The sequence below is a fragment of the Palaemon carinicauda genome, chromosome 14 (genome assembly GCF_036898095.1).
Source record: "Palaemon carinicauda isolate YSFRI2023 chromosome 14, ASM3689809v2, whole genome shotgun sequence".
NCBI classification, from domain to species: Eukaryota; Metazoa; Arthropoda; class Malacostraca; order Decapoda; family Palaemonidae; genus Palaemon; species Palaemon carinicauda.
In genome coordinates this window covers 25422492-25442491 of record NC_090738.1, presented here as the reverse complement: position 1 = coordinate 25442491, position 20000 = coordinate 25422492, and the positions used below count along the sequence as shown (strand labels likewise).

General features: G+C 31.8%; 1 protein-coding gene across 1 annotated transcript in view; it reads left to right on the top strand.

Annotated features, from left to right (window-relative positions):
- Positions 1-20000, top strand: part of mbf1 (multiprotein bridging factor 1) — a 1089494-nt gene that overhangs the window by 639297 nt on the left and 430197 nt on the right. Inside the window, exon 3 of the mRNA XM_068386943.1 lies at positions 1166-1204. Coding sequence (XP_068243044.1) covers positions 1166-1204 — 39 coding nt within the window. The remainder of the gene's footprint in view (positions 1-1165; positions 1205-20000) is intronic.

The following is a 20000-nucleotide window of genomic DNA, read 5'->3' as shown; positions in this document are numbered from 1 at the left end:
CAACCATACGACCACAATTTTAATCGTAAAGTAATGAAACTTGCAGGGATTTTAAGCTATCATGTAAAGACTTGGAAATTATTCAATTTTGGAAGGTCAAAGGTCAAGGTCACGGACGAGCGAAACGTCCAAAATCAGTCCAAAAGGTCGAGAAATAAACTGCCACGGCGGAGGTCTGCGCTTTACTGAGTGTCCCTCTAGTAATCCTTGTTTTTAATTAGTATTATTTTAGAGTTACTATTATTATTTGTAAAACTAATCTGTATTTTTATGAAACAAGCCAAAACGTTAATGGCTAAGCGTTAATGGTAATGTATAACGGTGAATAGATTATTGCAATATATTTGAAAATAAACACCATAGAATAACAAGAAATATAAAAAAAGAGAAATTAAACTATAGATTATTTAGCACATCCCCTGATTTAAGAACGTTAGCAGTTTTGCCTATTGAAATCATAAAATGGCCAAGTAGTCATAAATAACAGCGTTATCGTCTAAACTGGAACATTGTTTTGCCTTGTTAAACAAAATCCTTTGTAGATTGTAATAAGGATGATGTTCCTGAAAATGAATTATTATAATCAACAGCTACATAAGAATTAAAAAACATCTCCTTTAATGGATACGGTAAAGAATTGTATACATAATTCAAAGTGAATCTTGATTGTAAGCGGAAGATTATTCTCCCATTTAATTTCTAATTATATATTAATATTCGTTTATATTACTTTGAATAAGAACGACAATAATAATGATAATCATATGAGGAAAGTAATTGAAAGTAGATAACTATGATTTCATTTCGTTCTTATATCTAAAGGTTACTCCTTGTGCAGGTATATAGAATTAAGCGAAATTTTAATATGTTCTTATGCGTACCATTACTTCATACAGGTGTCAGATACAGTATATTCTCTCTCTCTCTCTCTCTCTTTCTCTCTCTCTCTCTCTCTCTCTCTCTCTCTCTTGTTACATGATGAGTGGAAGCCTTTTTACGTGCATAAATAATATCTGTTTTAGCTATCAGTAGCACGATTTATGGTAATATTCTTTGCATGTGTCTATTTTCTTTTTATGTGAATTTTCTGATGTGAATAATTTTGCTAAAATTCTTGATAGCTTTACTTGTTCAACTTCTGATCCTTCCATTATAATTTTTTTAGGATCGCCAAGCAGCGTCAACCCGGACATTCCTATGTGTGGTAAGTAATATTCATTATTTTTAGTATGTCAAGAGTTACTAGAAGGCCATAGACAGAAAATTGTTGAAAATTGCATATAACTGTCACATAGATAATTCTTCTTTAACATATTTCAGTTACTTTAGGAGAATAATTGCAAAGTAAGACTCGCATTGTCTGTGTTAATGATAGATTAGCTGGGTCGCAAAAAAATATTGCTGTTCTGACTCAAAGTATTCTAATACAGATATATACATATATATATATATATATATATATATATATATATATATATATATATATATATATATATATATACACATATATATATAGACACATATATACAGTATTTTTTTTTTTTTTTTTTTTTTTTTTAGATAGAGGTTGGTGTCAATTCCCATCAATTCGAGACCAAAGAATCTTTTTATTACGGGGATATTAGAAATCAGTGACTTCTTCCAGATAACCATATAGGGTCAAATAGGAAAGAAGGTGCTAGTAATCTTAAAACTTTTTATTGTATAACGCATTCATAATATCATCCAAAAACGTGTTGTTTATTTTGATTACCATGAGAGGACGCTTATTCAAATAATACTTAGAAGACTCTGTCGTCTTCTGTCTTGAAAAAATATATTTAAAAGTAATGCGTTCTACTTAGATTATTTATTATTACAAAACTAATACTATCTGTTTTATGAAGCCTTATAAGTATGTTTATAAGTTACGGATTCTATATTATTTCTAACTCCAACTTGTATTTTTCGTAATGGACACATGGAATACGTTTGTGCTATTTGAATATATATATATATATATATATATATATATATATATATATATATATATATATATGTATGTATGTATATATATATGTATATATATATATGTATAATATATATATATATATATGTATGTATGTATACAGTATGTATATATATATATATATATATATATATATATAGATATATATATATATATATATATATGTGTGTGTGTGTGTGTGTGTGTGTGTGTGTGTGTGAAGCATTAGTTTAAAAAAGGAAAGAAAGAAATTTTAAAAAGTTTTTTAGTGTAAATTTACGGATTTTTTTTTCTTTATTGTTTACTAATATATGCATACAAATATTCATATGCTGTCTTTTCACGCATCCAGTACTAAGAAAATTAACAATTTTGACCCGTCTGAAGTCGGAAAAATAAGCCCATTATATCATAACTAAATCCCATTAATTGATTGATTTGAAAAGTTCTCTGGTATCCTGACATCGAAGGTCATTGACGCCGAGATCCCATTAAGAAACTGAACGTTCGGATTATTTGAAATAGGCAGAATGATATGATAATGTAATTAATCAACCTAATGGATATTATCTGATTCGTAATTAATAGTTACCGTAAATTGTTTTAGATGTTCTGTCTATTATCCTTTATATATTTTAGATTAGGCTTATTTAAGTTAGGGATTTTAGGTTTACAGTACATTGACATATAGTCAGAAAAAATAGCTAAGATTAATGACTGCAGAATATTCAATGTATGGAAGTCTTCATGCCTTGAATTTGCCTGTTGTGGAATTTCAAATATATTCTTATAATGCTAAATAGATTAGTTCATCTCTGTGTACTAGGAGAATGTTATTCTTCTACCAGAATTGCAAAATATATTTTCCTAATTGTGCAAAGTGCTATAGTAAGAGATCCATATACTGTGAGGAGGTAAATAGTGCCATGGCCAACCGGGTTGATAATTTCTTCATATCATTCACTTCCACGTGATAGAATCCCCCACCTCCTTCCATTCCTCTGAGATATTATTTTAGAATTTTACACTATATCAGTAAACCAATCTCGATATCATCATCATCATCATCCACCTCCTACGCCTATTGACGCAAATGCCCTCGGTTAGATTTCGCCTGTCGACTCTATCTTGAGCTTTTATATGAATACTTCTCCACTCATCATCAACTTCACTCTTCAAGGTCCTCAGTCATGTAGGCCTGGGTCTTCCAACTCTTCTGGTGCCTTATGGAGCTCACCTGAAAGTTGTGTGAACTAATCTCTCTTGGAGAGTACGAAGAACATGCCCAAGCCATCTCCATGTACCCCTCACCATGATTTCATCAACATATGGCACTTGAGTAATCTCCCTTATAGTATCGTTTCTAATCCTGTCTTGCTATTCAACTCCCAATATTCTTCTCATATAAGAAAAAAAATCCTTCATGGAATGAAAAAGTTATCGAGAATTTCCACATAAGATTTTGTAAATAAATCACACGTCGAATTTTCGAGTAAGGATTCTTTCAAATGTATAGTATAAGGAATGTAATTTGTTTTAAATATTCGCATAATTGCTTTAAAGGGGACGCACAATAACTTTACAACACTGTCTATTTTTATAAGCTTTAATATACAATTTGTGTATATTTGTGTATGTGTGTGTATATATATATATATATATATATATATATATATATATATATATATATATATATATATATTTATATATATATATATATATATATATATATATATATATATATATATATATGTATATAAATGGTAATTTATCATTAACAAGAGTGATTTTCAATTATTTAAATAAGCCACGAAAACCTTTTATTATCTGAATCTTTTATAAGAAATTCCGGCATGATAAATGTTCGAACTAAAAGTGACACTCGACGTCATTATTCTATAATGGTTATGGTGTCGATGAACACTAAGATTTCTAATCCACGTAGGTTCAAATCCTTACCAGGCCAAAAATTCTTTCGAAATGAATTATCCTGAGGCTGATTAAATTCGGTTTATGAATTATTTGTGAATGTGTATATTTATATATATATATATATATATATATATATATATATATATATATAAATATATATGTATATATGTTATAAATATATATATTCATATATATAAATAAATGTATATATACATATATATATATAAATATATATGTATATATGATATAGATATATATATTCATCTATATAAATAAATATATATATATATATATATATATATATATATATATATATATATATATATATATATATACATACATACATACATACATACATACATACATACATACATATATATATATATATATATATATATATATATATATATATATATATATATATATATATATATATAAGCAGACCCTCTTTTAGTTCCGCTTTCCTTTTAGAACATTGCTTGATGTGGATGTATAACTAGAAGGAGGTCAGCCGTATTTATGACACCCGTCATTTCTTATGTACAGCGCTTTTGTCCGCTGATTGATCGAAATGTTTATGCTGACACAAAGGACGACTGTCAAGTGATTCTTGAGTGATGGATTGTCGATTTTATGGCGTCACAAAGAGCTGTTGTGATATCTTGAAATGTGACACGCTTGTGTAATCTCAGCTTTTTCCCTCTTCTAAGGTTACGTAGATAAATCTTAGCCACAGGAATGGGTTTTTTGGACACAAAGAAGAATACTCTTATGTAGAATATCAATGCGCTGTGTAATGTTTCCAACACTTAGAGCAAGTGTTCAATAACGAAGGTATATATCTGTTCGCACATAGAGCACATTATCCATCGCAGTATTGAAGGTGACGCTGCATTTCACGGGTCGTTTGAGGCACATTGCCTCCAAAATGGAACTCATTTCTGTCGTTATTCTCCTTGTTCGTGTAAGAGGATACGTTGCTTTGCAATGGATTGCAATAAAAATGCCTCGCACGATTTGTCTTTATAATATTCTGTCCCTGTAAGATATCACTCGTAGTTTAAAAGCATTCTCTCTCTCTCTCTCTCTCTCTCTCTCTCTCTCTCTCTCTCTCTCTCTCTCTCTCTCTCTCTCTCTGTTTTTCCTTAAAATTTCTCTTGTTGTAAAACAGCTATATCTTCTTCTTCTTCTTCTTCTTCTTCTTCTTCTTCTTCTTCTTCTTGTTCTTCTTCTTCTTAATATTATTATTATTATTATTATTATTATTATTATTATTGTTGTTGTTGTTACTTTTTTCCCTCACTATTACTGTAGTCATTATTATTATTATTATTATTATTATTATTATTATTATTATTATTATTATTATTATTATTATTATTATTATTATTATTTTAGAAGAGTCTTTGTGGAGGCTCAAGGATGCAAAGTAAAATGATAAAAATTCAAGAACCATTAAAGATCTTGAACAAAGCATATTTTCAATCATGATTCCTTTTATGTAGAACTCCTCACAGCTTATCGATTTGGAGACCTTACTGTAGATTAGGTGTTTTGTTACGTACAAAATGTAAATATGTCTTTTGTGATATTTGCATATGCTTTGTTCTTACAAGGTCCAGGGAAACTACATGGTGGTTTTAATAGGACTTAATGAACGTTCCCTGTAGAATGTTTTCTAGGTTTTATAGAATTTTATATGTTTGGTTTTAGTTATTAAATTCGCTCCAAAACAACGCTTTTTTTTTTAAGGATACACAACGATACTGATTACATTAAACCTGTGTTTCGCATTCGTATGTATGAATTGCAATGACATCATACTGAATATAATATGGAACATTTGAAATTAGAAATTAAAAATTTAAAAATTAAAGATTATAAAATTATAAAACATATCTTTGAATTTCAAAGAAGTATGACTCTGGGTCCCAATTCAGTCATTAGCCATATATAATTTTTGAAGCGAGCCCAATTCTTTTGATTCTTCTAGAAGCTGTTGTGTTTGGAGGCCTTTATGATCATATTCCACCTGGGATCAAAGTGCCATTATTCGCAGATGTCTTTTTAATCAATATCAGATGGTATGCTGCTGCACAAACTTGCAGGAATAATATTAATGCAATAATTGCTGCTTCAAAATAATGCTAATGAATTCATGTTGTCACTTAGATAAACAAAAGCTATCAGATTCTCGCCATCTAGAAAACTAGTGGTGACAACAATCCCTTTCTTAAAGAGCATTCTACCATATGGAGACTGAGGAAATTTCCACTGTGGCCGCCAACATAAGTGACTTTTCCAACAGAATTACAAATTCTTTTAGTATTCGGAAGACACTCTAATTCTTATTGAGATTTAAAATCGTAGCTTTGATTTTATATATCCAGCAGCTTAAGTATCAAAGTCGTACTAGCCAAATCAATGTATCTGACTGCAAATCGCATTATTAGTAATAGTATTTTTATTACTAGCTAAGCTACAACCTTAGTTGGAAAACCAGGATGCTACAAGCCCTAAGGCTCCAACTGAGGAAATAGCCTAGTGAGGTAAGGAAATGAAAAAATACAGAAACTATATATGAGGAGTTATAAATAAAACTATAGAATATCTTAAGATTAGTAACAAAGTTAGAATATATGTCATATACAGTATAAATTATGAAGCGAGACTTATGTCAACCTGTTCAACATAAAAACATTCGCTACATTTTTGAACTTCTGAAGTTCCACATTTTCAATTGCCTGATATTATTATTATTATTATTATTATTATTATTATTATTATTATTATTATTAAGGTTGTTGTTGTTGTTGTTGTAACAGCCCCAGTTGGAAAGCAGTGTGCTACAAGCCTAGGGCTTTAACTAGGAAAAATAGCCCAGTGAAAAGGGAAATAAATAAATTACAATATATGTGAGGTAATGAATAAAGAATATGAAATATCTTTAGACCAGTATGAACTTCAAAGTTGATCTGTCGCGTATAAACTTTGAAAAGAGACTTATCTTAACCTGTTCATCATAAAAATATTCGCTGCAAGTTTGAACTTCTGTAGTTCGACCAATTCAAATGCCTGATTAGGAAAATCTTTCCTTAGTGTTGTCATAGCTAAATAAAAACTTCATTAATATCTAGATCAGGTATATGAAATTTCATAGACTGCTGGGTTTTGTCCAGTTAATTAGAATGAGATACTGAAGCTGATGACAGGAAAGCAATACTCGAAAAAAAGGTTGAATTTAAGAATTAGATAATTGCTTCAGTATAGATTTATCACTGAAAGTCTAAAAAGATTTTCACAATAAACCAAATTCATTGTGCAATTGAAGGGCCTCTTTGATTAACAGTCAAAAGGAGCACAAAAAGCAAGGCCAATTATACGAACTTCCTGACAACAATCATGACATTGTAAGAAGGAAACCACATGCTCCAAGGCATTTGCAAGAGCTAAATTGCAAACTAGATAGCTTTCAGCATACTTATTGAGATATTTTGCCAAAAGACATTAAAAATATTTAAATAATATGGGAGCAATAGAAATTAGGCAAGAGTTGCCACAAACATATTTACCTAATGGAGTAACATTATCAATTATCCAACAAATGTAGAAAGAACCTCTCTTTGCTAACTTGTGGAAAATAACAGACAAATTAGCAACTAAGAAATCTGCAGTCTTTATAAGAAACAATGTAAAAATTACATTTAGGTTTACACCTTCATAAACATCAAGGTCTCAAAAGTCCTTTAATTTCACGTGAATGAAAAGCTAAACTAGTTAGTATAGCCTCGGGAAAAATGGAATGAGAAATATAGAGTTTTTCGTCACACTGCTTACTGCCAAACACATCAGCCAAAAGGATTGCCTTTCAAACAATTATTACTAATTTGAATGCAAAAGATAACTCAAAATACCAATCCTGTTCGTTGTGTCATACTCATTTAAGATACATTAGTATAATACAACAGGGGCATTTAGAGAAATTAGATGTGGTGCATAACTTGTAGTTCCGTATATACTCAGGTGCCTATATAAAACTTCTCCAATGTCAAGAATATATTTGAGGACTCGGGCTTACTTCCCCTTTAAATCTGTAGGGATGAATTAAGCCTGGGTTCTATCACTGAAACTTGCAAAAGAAAGGCTGCGTCTCCCCATGCCTCTGACGGGAAAGTAGGTTTTATTTCCGGAAAGGTATTATCAGAAATGTACTTATATTTTAGAAAACTACTTCCCAATTTCGTTCATATTTCTGAACTTATTCCATAATATGAAAATGGACTTTTACCACGAGTTCAAGGTTACGGGAGATGATAGAAATCCGTGTAAAAACAGCAAATATATTTCTTGAAATATAATCACTTGCTATATCGTGCTATATGCTGTGGAGCTTTGATTGCTACTTTATGAATATTGCAAACACTGGAAAGAAATGGCAAGCTTTCTAGTATAGTTTGACTAATAGTTTTCAGACTTCAAATCACTAAACTGAAAGGAGTAGCATAGTTTAACAAGGCTATGAGTTGGACATGCCCATGTCACGAATAGACATTTATCAAAAATTATAGGTAAGAGACAGGTTCTAATTTGTAACGCTTGTCGAACAGATCTGTAAATTAAACATATAGTGATTGATTACCTACTTTGTTAGCAAGATAGAATAGTTAATCAAATTAATGGAAGGCCATTGGTGAGTACTCATCGATAATTGTAATATCAATAACCTAACAATGCTTTAGAAGATTTCAAGCTGGCCTTGAATATTTTTGTTCATAATATATATATACTGGTTAGTATTTATTTTTGCCACGCACTGGCACGCATTGATGCGTGCCAGTGCGTGCCACTTTGTGGCACGCACTGGTGTTTTTCCCGCACTGTTCACGACCAGTTCACTCCAGTTCGCGCATCGTTCACGCGACGTTCACGCGACGTTCACGCGATGGCATGAATTGGCACGCGTAGTTCACGAGAAGTTCACGACACGTTCACGCGAGTTCGCTCATCATTCCGCATCGTTTCCGCATCATTCATGCCAGTTCACGCGAGTTCACGAATTGGCCACTCCATATAAAAACGGGTCTTCTCCAACCCGAGGACATTCTTGGATTGGCTTCGGAAGAGACAACAATGCTTTCTGTCAGAGACACCATTGCATTGAGGAGAAGAAACGTATCTTTTTCGTTTGTATTTTTTGTTGCCCTTTATTTTTGTTTCAATAAGAAAGCATTTGATTTACATATAAATAGCAGACATAAAATATGTACAAGTATTAAGAAAGCATTTTATTTTAACATTAAAAGCAGCAAACATGAAAAGTTTTTAGGCTGTCGATTTTAAGGTAATAGAGAAAAAAGTGTGTTGAAATAAGAAATCATTTTATTTTTACATTAAAACAGCAAACAGAAAAAAATTTGTTTTGCTCTTCATTTTAAGGTAATAAAGAAGAATAAGTATGTTGATGAAATAAAACATCATTTTATTTTTACATTCAAACAGCAAACTTAAAAATTTCTTGGGTTTATTTTTCAGTTCATTTTTATTTGAAACAAAAGTTTTGGGTCTTGATTGGTAATAGAGGAAAATGAGTGTGTGCATGAAATAAGACATCATTTTATTTTTACATTCAAACAGCAAATATAAACAATTATTAGGTTTATATTTTTCTTTCCTTTTCATTAATTTTTTCGTTACCTTTTTGTTTCTCTTCATTATAAAGTTATAGAAATAGTTTGAAATAAGACATCATTTTATTTTTACATTCAAACAGCAAATATAAAAATTTATTAGGTTTATTTTTCTTTCCTTTTCATTAATTTTTTCGTTTCCTTTTTTGTTTCTCTTCATTATAAAGTTATAGAAATAGTTTGAAATAAGATATCATTTTTGTTTTCACATTAAAACAGCAAATATAAAAATTTATTATGTTTATTTTTCTTTCCTTTTCATTATTTTTTTCGTTTCCTTTTTGTTTCTCTTCATTATAAAGTTATAGAAATAGGTTGAAATAAGATATAATTTTTTTTTCACATTAAAACAGCAAATATAAAAAATTATTAGGTTTATTTTTCTTTCCTTTTCATTAATTTTTTCGTTTCCTTTTTGTTTCTCTTCATTATAAAGTTATAGAAATAGTTTGAAATAGGATATAATTTTTTTTCACATTAAAACAGCAAATATAAAAATTTATTAGGTTTATTTTTCTTTCCTTTTCATTAATTTTTTCGTTTCCTTTTTGTTTCTCTTCATTATAAAGTTCACGCCACATCCTGCATCCTTCACTCCAGTTCACGCCAGTTCCCGCACTGTTCACTCCAGTTCACTCCAGTTGGCGCATCGTTCACGACTATTTCACGACTATTTTGTGCGTGCCAATGCGTGCCACAAACTTTAAACATTTCAAAGTTCTGGGCACGCATGGCACGCATTGGTACGCTCTGGCACGCGAGTTCCCGCACTGTTCACGACATTTTCCCGGCTCGTTCACGCGAGTTCGCGCATCAATGCGTGCCAGTGCGTGCCACGAATGCGTGCAAGTGTCAGGTACCCTTTAGTGTTTGGCTTAGCGTAAATCTCATAAACTAGTTCATTCAACCGAAAGACTAAAGATATAAAGGCTTTCAAGAGGAAAATGAAGACTTTTTTTTTAAGTGCTTCGATAATGCAAATTTGACATTAAACTGGCAATTTGCGGTATGAAATGCTGAATGCCTTGGAATGTATACCATAAAAGGAATTACTAAAGGTCTTGTAGAGAGTAGAATTCCCATGCAGTATAGGACCTGAAAAGCAGCTCTTAAAGTAAAGTTAAAGTAACTAAACAAAAGATACATTTTACTGGGAAGGAAGTTGTTTCATCTAAACACAAGAGGTATTTAAAGGTTTTTTAAAGGCCACTCATGAATGGCAGAGGCAAAGGACAGTCACGTTGTCCTATTAAGCAGGACAATGTCCTAGAGACTGGCAATGTATATATATGATCAGCGCCTAAGCCCCCTTTACACCCAAGGTACGACCAAGGAGAGCCAGGCATTGGCTGCTGATGATTCAGCAGATAGACCTATTAGCCCCCCCCCCCTTTCTTTAGCTCCCAAGGATTGAGAGGTTGCAGCTACCAAAGGAACTAATGAGAGTGAGTGTGACCCAGTCTGGCTATCACGAGTGAGGGACGTTACCACATAGGCCACCACAACTGTATTTAATTGGTTAAAAAAGTCGTGTGAATTAATTAAGCAAAAGATATATTTTAATCATGAGAGTGGTTTGTATTAGATTATTATTATTATTATTATTATTATTATTATTATTATTATTATTAAACCAGGCATATGATTTATTTTACCGACGTAACTACAAAAATACTTCGAATCAGTCGATCGAAACATGGGCGAAAATATGATGGAATCTCCTTCAGCAGCATTTTGAAATGACGAATCTGATTGTCAAAATTGTACTCGCCGTGGCTTCGAACTAAGGCAAATAATACCCCGTCAGGGAAAATATAGAAATAAATAACAAATAATTGAAGGAAGTAAGTTAATGACTGATAGTCTACTTGCAGTTTATTACGTGAAATATACCTGCAGATTCGACCAGTCTCAAATTTATGACCTAGCTCTATTGGAATTTCTGTTTTACTGGGTCGCGAAGACAATAGATTTGTTTATTTCCAGATATAAATCTCTCTCTCTCTCCTTGTTTTCCACAATTTCTCTTGACGGAAAAGAGAAATTATGTCATGTCCCGTAGAATCATTAAATTAAGTCTTAGTAACTTTGAACAGTATAGCATTGCATAGAAATCAGATTCATTTTATCAAGGTTTTTATTTAGGTCAGGAACTAATGATGTCATTGTTCAAAAATTAATGTGGAATACCCGGATTTATTTGGGCAATTTACCATGATCTTAAAGTTTAGGTCAGGTTCAATTCCAAGTGCTGGCTCAAGTATGAACGAAATTTGACTCTAGTTTATGGGAATCTAATTAAACCTCAAATGGTACCTTTCCGAATAAACACCCACTTTTCCTAATACGAAAAGAAAATTGTTTATTGTTGTTATATCTTACGTTATTCGCCATGTCAATTCAAAAGCTAATTGTAAACTTCGGAAATTTTATTCGTGTAAAATTCACATATTATGCAAGATTTTCCTTTAGGAAATTGAAAAGTTTCATTTCGAGAGTTATGAAAAATAAGAGGCTAGGATTTAAGCAAATACCAATGTCCAGAAAGTATATCAAAGTTAAATCTGTTAAGTATGCTAATTGAAAGGTTTAATGTCAGGCATTTATCATGAAATTTGAGAGCATTGACTTTAAAATAAAGTATTATTTCCTTAATTAATAGCATGGTTTAATATTTATTAATTAAGAGATTTCAGAGGTTCTAACCGAGTTTGATCTGAAAGTGAAGCAGCATTTCCCTAAAATTTTGAAGGTATAAAACTCCACCCAATCCCCAGAAAATTAAACAAAGTTTGGTCTCCAGGAAGTTATAATAAAGTTCGATCTTGAGAACAGGAACTCGAATCCAAACTCCCAAGGCCTGGACTCGACGTCGAAATTGGTTGAAATAAAATATTATCCAACTGTCATCTGGACATAGTTATCGAAGATGACAAAGGCGATGTTTTCTCAAATACATTATGTTTTCGTTGTGCTTCCGGAATGGTGTTTTTTTGGCTGGATCAGTTTTCATGTGTAAAACATTTAAGTGCCTGTAACTGTGACATTAGTTACGCTCTCATGCTTATTTATTCGTTCCTGTTTTAACAATTTTTTCCTTCGTTTTCGATTCCAACACACACACACAAACATATATACATGTATATGTGTGTATATGCTTACACACTCATGTACGTATCTGTGATTGTGTATGAATGTATGTCTTAACTCATGCACATACTCGTAAACCCTCATAGATATCCTATGTAGCCCCTATTCACTTACGTCTTGGAGTTTTAGGGCCTTGGGGCATTCATCCAATAGTCAATCTTAGCATTCTTTCAGGCAACAAATGAAGAGTATGTCCTTACTGACGGTGCAGATCAGTCATTATTTTTTGTCTGTACGAACATCTATAATTTTTCATAGATTTTTCATAGTATCGTCACGAATGCGATATTCTTACTTAATGATCATTTATATTCCACATAACTTTATATTCAAAAGATCTAAGTTCAAGAAATTCTTTCACTGTCATATCATGCCAAGATTCCCCTACCGATGATAGAATTGATCCAATAATTAAATATTTAATGCAAATCTAATTATATTACCAAACCTGCAAACTTATATGCCTTTAGACGTTCAGCAAATTTGTTTTCAAAGGAATAATCATTACTAATAACTTTTCAGAGGTACTGAAATGTGACTATCGTGGCCCATCATCCATTTTGAAACTAACTCCAATTTCCATTTTCTTTAGGATGTCAACTAATTTATGCAAGTCTTTTGTTTTTTACCATAGTGAAGATCTGCCTGTTATCTACTATTAACCCATTCAACCTGTAGCAAAATACAATATATTTACAGGTTTATATATATATATATATATATATATACATATATATATGTATATATGTGTATATATATATATATATATATATATATATATATATATATATACATATATATGTATATATGTATATATATATATATATATATATATATATACACACATATATATACATGTATATATATATATATATATATATATATATATATATACGTATATACATACATATGTATATACAGTATATGTACATATATATATATATATATATATATATATATATATATATATATATATATATATATAGACAATGTTGTATTCAATTGCTATTGTTTCTCATTTTGTGATATAAAATCCCATGTTAACATATAATTTTTGAAGGGAATATACAAATTGACATTGTTATTTTCTGTAAAACACTTGAATCCAAAGTAAGATACAAAAATATATTTCAGTTTTCAATTTTGAAATTCTCTTTTATTTTTTATTATTTGCTATTGCAAACTGAATGTTGGAAATGAGTGTCAAAAGTGAAATTACATCACGTATTAAGCACTTCTTATCAAATTAAATTATTGTAAATTGCCAAGTGCCACGGATTATATATATATATATATATATATATATATATATATATATATATGTGTGTGTGTGTGTAGATATACATATATATTCAAATAAGCCATATATATTTTTAATACATTAATGTCTGGATCCTCTTAACGACCTCGGGATCAGAGCCCCAGCCGAAATCACACAAAGACAAGAGCTTGTGACCGGTCGGGCACCAGGGTTCGATTCCCGGCCGGTCACAATCTCTTGTCTTTGTGTGATTTCGCCTGGGGCTCTGATCCCAAGGTCGTTAAGAGAATCCAGACATTAATGTATTAAAAATATATATGGCTTATTTGAATATGTAAAACACGTCTAAATGTGCAAAATTTATCATATATATATATATATATATATATGTATATATATATATAAATGTGTATATGTATATATATATATATATATATATATATTATTCTTGACGAGCTAAGAAAATTTGCTGGTATACTCTGGCATAGAAAGTCCGTAAACGAACGGGGATGGAGGGACATGTTTGAGGTCTTTGTCTTGCAGTGGAATGGTTTGCGGCTGTTGATGATGATTTATATATATAATATATATATATGTGTGTGTGTGTGTGTGTGTGTGTGTGTAAGCGGCCGTTTGTAAATGTTATCATCATTAATTATTCTCTCAGAATTTGGTGACGTTGGTCGACACCAAGCCTGAACCTCACCATAGGAGTAAATGAAAAAACGCAAATTCCAGTTAAAGGATTCGAATCACCACACGGTATGTCAGGGTAAGATTTGACCTATAGTGCGTGTAGGTTTGAAAACTTATACTGCGTTCCTCATTTTCCTCTACTTGGGTATGTAAGATTATTCAAACTCTGTAAGGTATCTGGGAAGTAAAAATATTGATCAAGGTTATTAAACATACATGTATACCTGGTAGAAAAATAAGTTACAATATGTATACACACATATGTATATGTGTTTGTATGTGTATATATACATACATACATATACAAATGCCACGAAAACCAATTATATATCTTATGATAGTCTCGTAGCGAAATAAACGGAATCTGAACAATTTGCCGTATATTTCGTAATTATTTTTCATATGATATTAACAAAAAAAAAACTTTTCCATTATTGGCCGACATGACATTGTCTTGTGGTTAAAAAAATTAGTGATCGTTTTGTCGCTAGAAACTTTCTTAAAAGAATATCATTTCCTTTTGGACAAACGAATAGTATTGGAAGGAATGTCCCAGAATCGTAAATAATGACATTGGTAATGTAATTATCGATTGCTCTCTCTCTCTCTCTCTCTCTCTCTCTCTCTCTCTCTCTCTCTCCTCTCTCTCTCTCTCTCTCTCTCTCTCGTCCCCTGTTGTCTTATGATCACGTACACAAAACCAATTACAACAGGATGTGACAATAGTTCTAGGACTTACATGGAAATGGAAGCCACAGTGTAGCACGTTTTACACTTACCAGTATCCTCTGTTCTTAGAAACTCAAATATCCTTGAATTCTCTCTCTCTCTCTCTCTCTCTCTCTCTCTCTCTCTCTCTCTCTCTCTCTCTCTCTCTGTATATATATATATATATATATATATATACAGTATATATATATATATATATATATATTATATATATATATAATATATATATGTATATGTGTGTGTAATACTTTTACATCTAGCGTACCAATTCTCATTACTAAGGTGTATAGAATATTCTATAGACCTTGCTCTTTACTACGGCAAAAATATTTTTTTTACAATATATATATATATATATATATATGTATGTGTGTGTGTGTGTGTGTGTGTGTGTAATAGTTTGTAGCAAGTTATCCCTTGTCCATCGATTATTTAGAGTATTACCAATTTATTATAAAACGGTTTGAGTATTTTACTTTGAGGAAGAATACATCTTTCGTAATTTCATAAATTGCCATTTAAGTTACCTTTAACCTCCTATAGGTTCATAACTTGGATAATCAATGTTGCTGTACTGAGTAACATTTCTCTAACGAAGCTGTGTAGCAGCCATCTTTAACATCTGCCCTTAAAAAAGACATTCCATTTCACCAAAGGCGCGCGCGTGCGTGTGGTCTCCACCAGAACTTAACCCGGATAACTCCAATGACGGATGGAATTTTAATTACAGGTTCCAACGTGGCTCTTAGTGGCCAGCCTTTAACCTCAGGAGGCCTAGAACTATCTTTCATTCCTGTAGGCTCGTCGCCCCTTCCATTACTGCAATTATTATTATCATCATCATCATTATCATCACTGTCGACTTTGAGTACTGTCATGGCGGCTCCGTCTGTCTCCCTCGGACCTGGAGTCTTGTGGCATCTTAATAAATTGGAAGGTCTCATTGTGGCTTGTTGTCGATTTTGTATTGGTTTGGTGGCGATGACTTTTTATGGCGGCATTGGTTTTGGTGGTCATGTTATGGGAATAGGTAATTGGGTGACAAGGAATTTGGTGGGTGACCCGATAATGACGGCAGCTGTAATTGAGGTTGATAAGGAATTGGTCGAATTCCTTATGATGATGATAGCCAAAATAATCATCAGACAAAATTTCCGTTATTGTTGTGATATTAGTAGTTGTAGTTTTAGGAGTAGTTGTTGTTGTTGTGGTAATTTACCAAGACTTTTATATCGACTGGTATGACAATATTGCAGTGCCATATGCATCACGTTTTCATATTGCATTTCAATGAATTTGTTGGTCCCAGAAATTTCTTCATTTCAAAATGCTATAAAAGATGCCCCGCTACTTGAAAACCCAATCAGTATTTGCTTGTTACCTTTGTCATGGATTAGATTTGATTTGTTGGAACTTCATCGGTGTTTTCGAAAAATTCAAAAACTCTTCGCAAAGCAACTTTTCATACCCTCTCTCTCTCTCTCTCTCTCTCTCTCTCTCTCTCTCTCTCTCTGCTTGAGTAAGTCGCAACGAATAATACTAGACCAAACAATGAGTTTCATTTTTGTCGACTGAAAGTTTCAACTTTTCTTTCGTATATAACATATATTTGCAAGTGGGTTTTTTCTTTTAAAATAAATAGGATAAGAAAAGTGCTACTATCGTGTTTGATAATGTTTAGCTATTCACTGTCATTATTTATATAGTTTGAACATGTTTTAATCAATAAATTATTTCCCTACGATCGGAAAAGGCATCCAGTAAGGTCGGAAGGATATCAAATGTTATATATATAAATATATATATATATATATATATATATATATATATATAAAGTTGTCCTCTTTGGAAAAAAAAGTAGTTATATCAATTTGGCCAAAGTGTAATTAATGAAATACTATTTTGCAAAACAAATTTTATATTTATACATAAAGTGACTCTCAACAGGAAAATCTCACTACATCCGTTGATTATTTGGTGAACTTGAGTGTTGGAGTGGTTTGCTGATTGCATGGTCTGCAACGACATCGGGAAATTATCTTGGCAGAAGATCTCGGTCTCTATCTACAGCCTAATCTTTTGATATCGAAGATTCGTAACCTTTTTGTGTGTGTGTTGTGTGTGTGTGTGTGTGTCGAAATTCTTGGTATGTTTAGTTTTACTGACTACCCCAATCTCGCTTTTTGTGTGTGTCTCTCTCTCTCTCTCTCTCTCTCTCTCTCTCTCTCTCTCTCTCTCAAATATGTATTACATATACTTTTACTGGAAGTTTTTGAAGGGCATTTGTGATTTCTTGTGCATGAGGAAGAAAAAGTATTGATGCTGATAAAATATGATGAGATGATGTAATGACAGCAAATATTCAAGTTTGTTTTGGTTAGAAGATATGTTTTGAAATTTACTCCATTATTTTTAGGAATTATTATCAGCATTATTTGTAGCTACAATTCTTTAGTCTGTAATAGACCACCACAATTATTGTTATTTATAAGGAACTGGCTATCCTTGGATGTATTTAGCCAATGAATCTTCTTGAGGCTTTTTGCGTCAATAGTCGTAGGAGATGACGGTGATGATGAGGTGATAGGACGGGCAATTAATATATACATTTATCTACCCCATACGAGATGAGGGAGGAAAGGAATAGAGCTTAACCAAATCACCTTCTAAGGAAGTGATGGACAATCTTCTTGAAAAATGGCAGTTAGAATATAAGCCAAATTCATCGTCGTATGTAACGTGAGATTAGAAACATCTTTGATCATGGGGTAAGAAATTACGGCTTATAAGTACCCTTTAGTAAAACAGATATGGCTAACTCATCCTCTAAGGAATGGTAGGTTAATCTAATAAACATATAACCACTTCTGTCTGTTCTTGTAAATGGGTAAATGTGTATATACTATTGATGAGAATAGAAACATTATCTTCATGCCATTATTACCTACTTTGAATATAATTTTTCTATTATAATTCAGACCTTGATTTTCGTGTTAGAGAGGATTTTTCCCTTTTCGCCAAAATCATCTCCTTTTCATTCTGATTGCAGACAGGAAATCTGTTCCCTAGTGCACATTACAAATAGATATTTTTTATTGTCAAAGCGTCATTGATATATAAAAACTTGCAATAGGAATTTCAAGACAGTTAACACTTTTCTCTCTCTCTCTCTCTCTCTCTCTCTCTCTCTCTCTCTCTCTCTCTCTCTGTGCTTATTACTCTTCCTCCTGATATGGATTAAAATATTCGTATTTTACTTTGGGGTTGACGTAAATTATACTAACTGTCGTATATATGCACTATGCAAATATACCTTATGTATGCTTGGTTGCAGCTTTATATTACCTTATATACAAGTATGCAAGGGATATGCATATATGTCGTCTGCATATATACGTAAATTCAAATATATATTCATACGTATACACACGCACTGGGTAGCATCTTTATATCCAAAATGTACCAAGACGCAAGAACACAATTACTTTTTTCCATTGAAAGAGCTGTTGTCATTGCTTAGAAAATCTCTCAACAATAATCGTAATCCTTGAGTAATGACACAGTCGGTTGTATTTATTCGCTGATTCCAATTTAGATTATGATAAACATCTGCCCAAATGTTATTCAGGTAATAGGGCAATAAGTGGTCGTCGGTGTTTAGATTTAGAGGTCAAAAGAAAATACAAGATAGATAAGGCACGAAGCATCATGGGCAACATCTCTCTCTCTCTCTCTCTCTCTCTCTCTCTCTCTCTCTCTCTCTCTGAGGAAGTCCTATTTTATTTTCGCGCAAGAAATTTAATTCCGAGTTTTTCATAATTGTATGTTTATCCTGGTAAGCACGTTACTCAATGTATGATACTTTTGATGTAATCAAATATCAGTCAATCAATTACACTTTTATATATTGTTTTTTGTTATTTTTATTTAATTTACAGTAGTGTTTTTATTTATTTTTTTTTTGTTACGACCGTTAAATTTTGGAGATCATTACTTTTTGCATTATCTTTATTTTCTTATTCTGAGTAATTTCTTGAGCCCAACCTTCAACCTCCTTATGGTTTCATTTTTTATAACTTTCTCACTTTCTCGCGTATGTATCATTAACACTCGTGATTTTAATCAATGTAAATAGCCACAATAGCATTTCATATACAATTCTACCTTGGGAATGCCTGTAAGCATGGTTTCGGCGAAGAGGCATAGGTTCAAATCTTTGCCCAGCCAGAAGCTATTATCATAAGTGAATTTCCAGTGGATATACAATCCTAAAGCTGAGGAAGACCTTCATGTACCCCTGAATGAATTCAATGTGTTTGAAGGCGAAGCTATCATTAAAACTGCTGAGAAAATATTGGCCGAAAATGAAGAAACTCCCAGAATACTTACAAGATTATTTTGTAGAATGTGGCGTGAAGGGCCAAACCCGATGAATGGGAACTAGGAGTGTTGGTGCAAAAAAAAAAAAAAAAAAAAAAAAAAAAAAAAAAAAAAAAGATAAAAAAAAAAAAAAAAAAAAAAAAAAACTGACTGATTGAAATATAGAGACATCTCACTT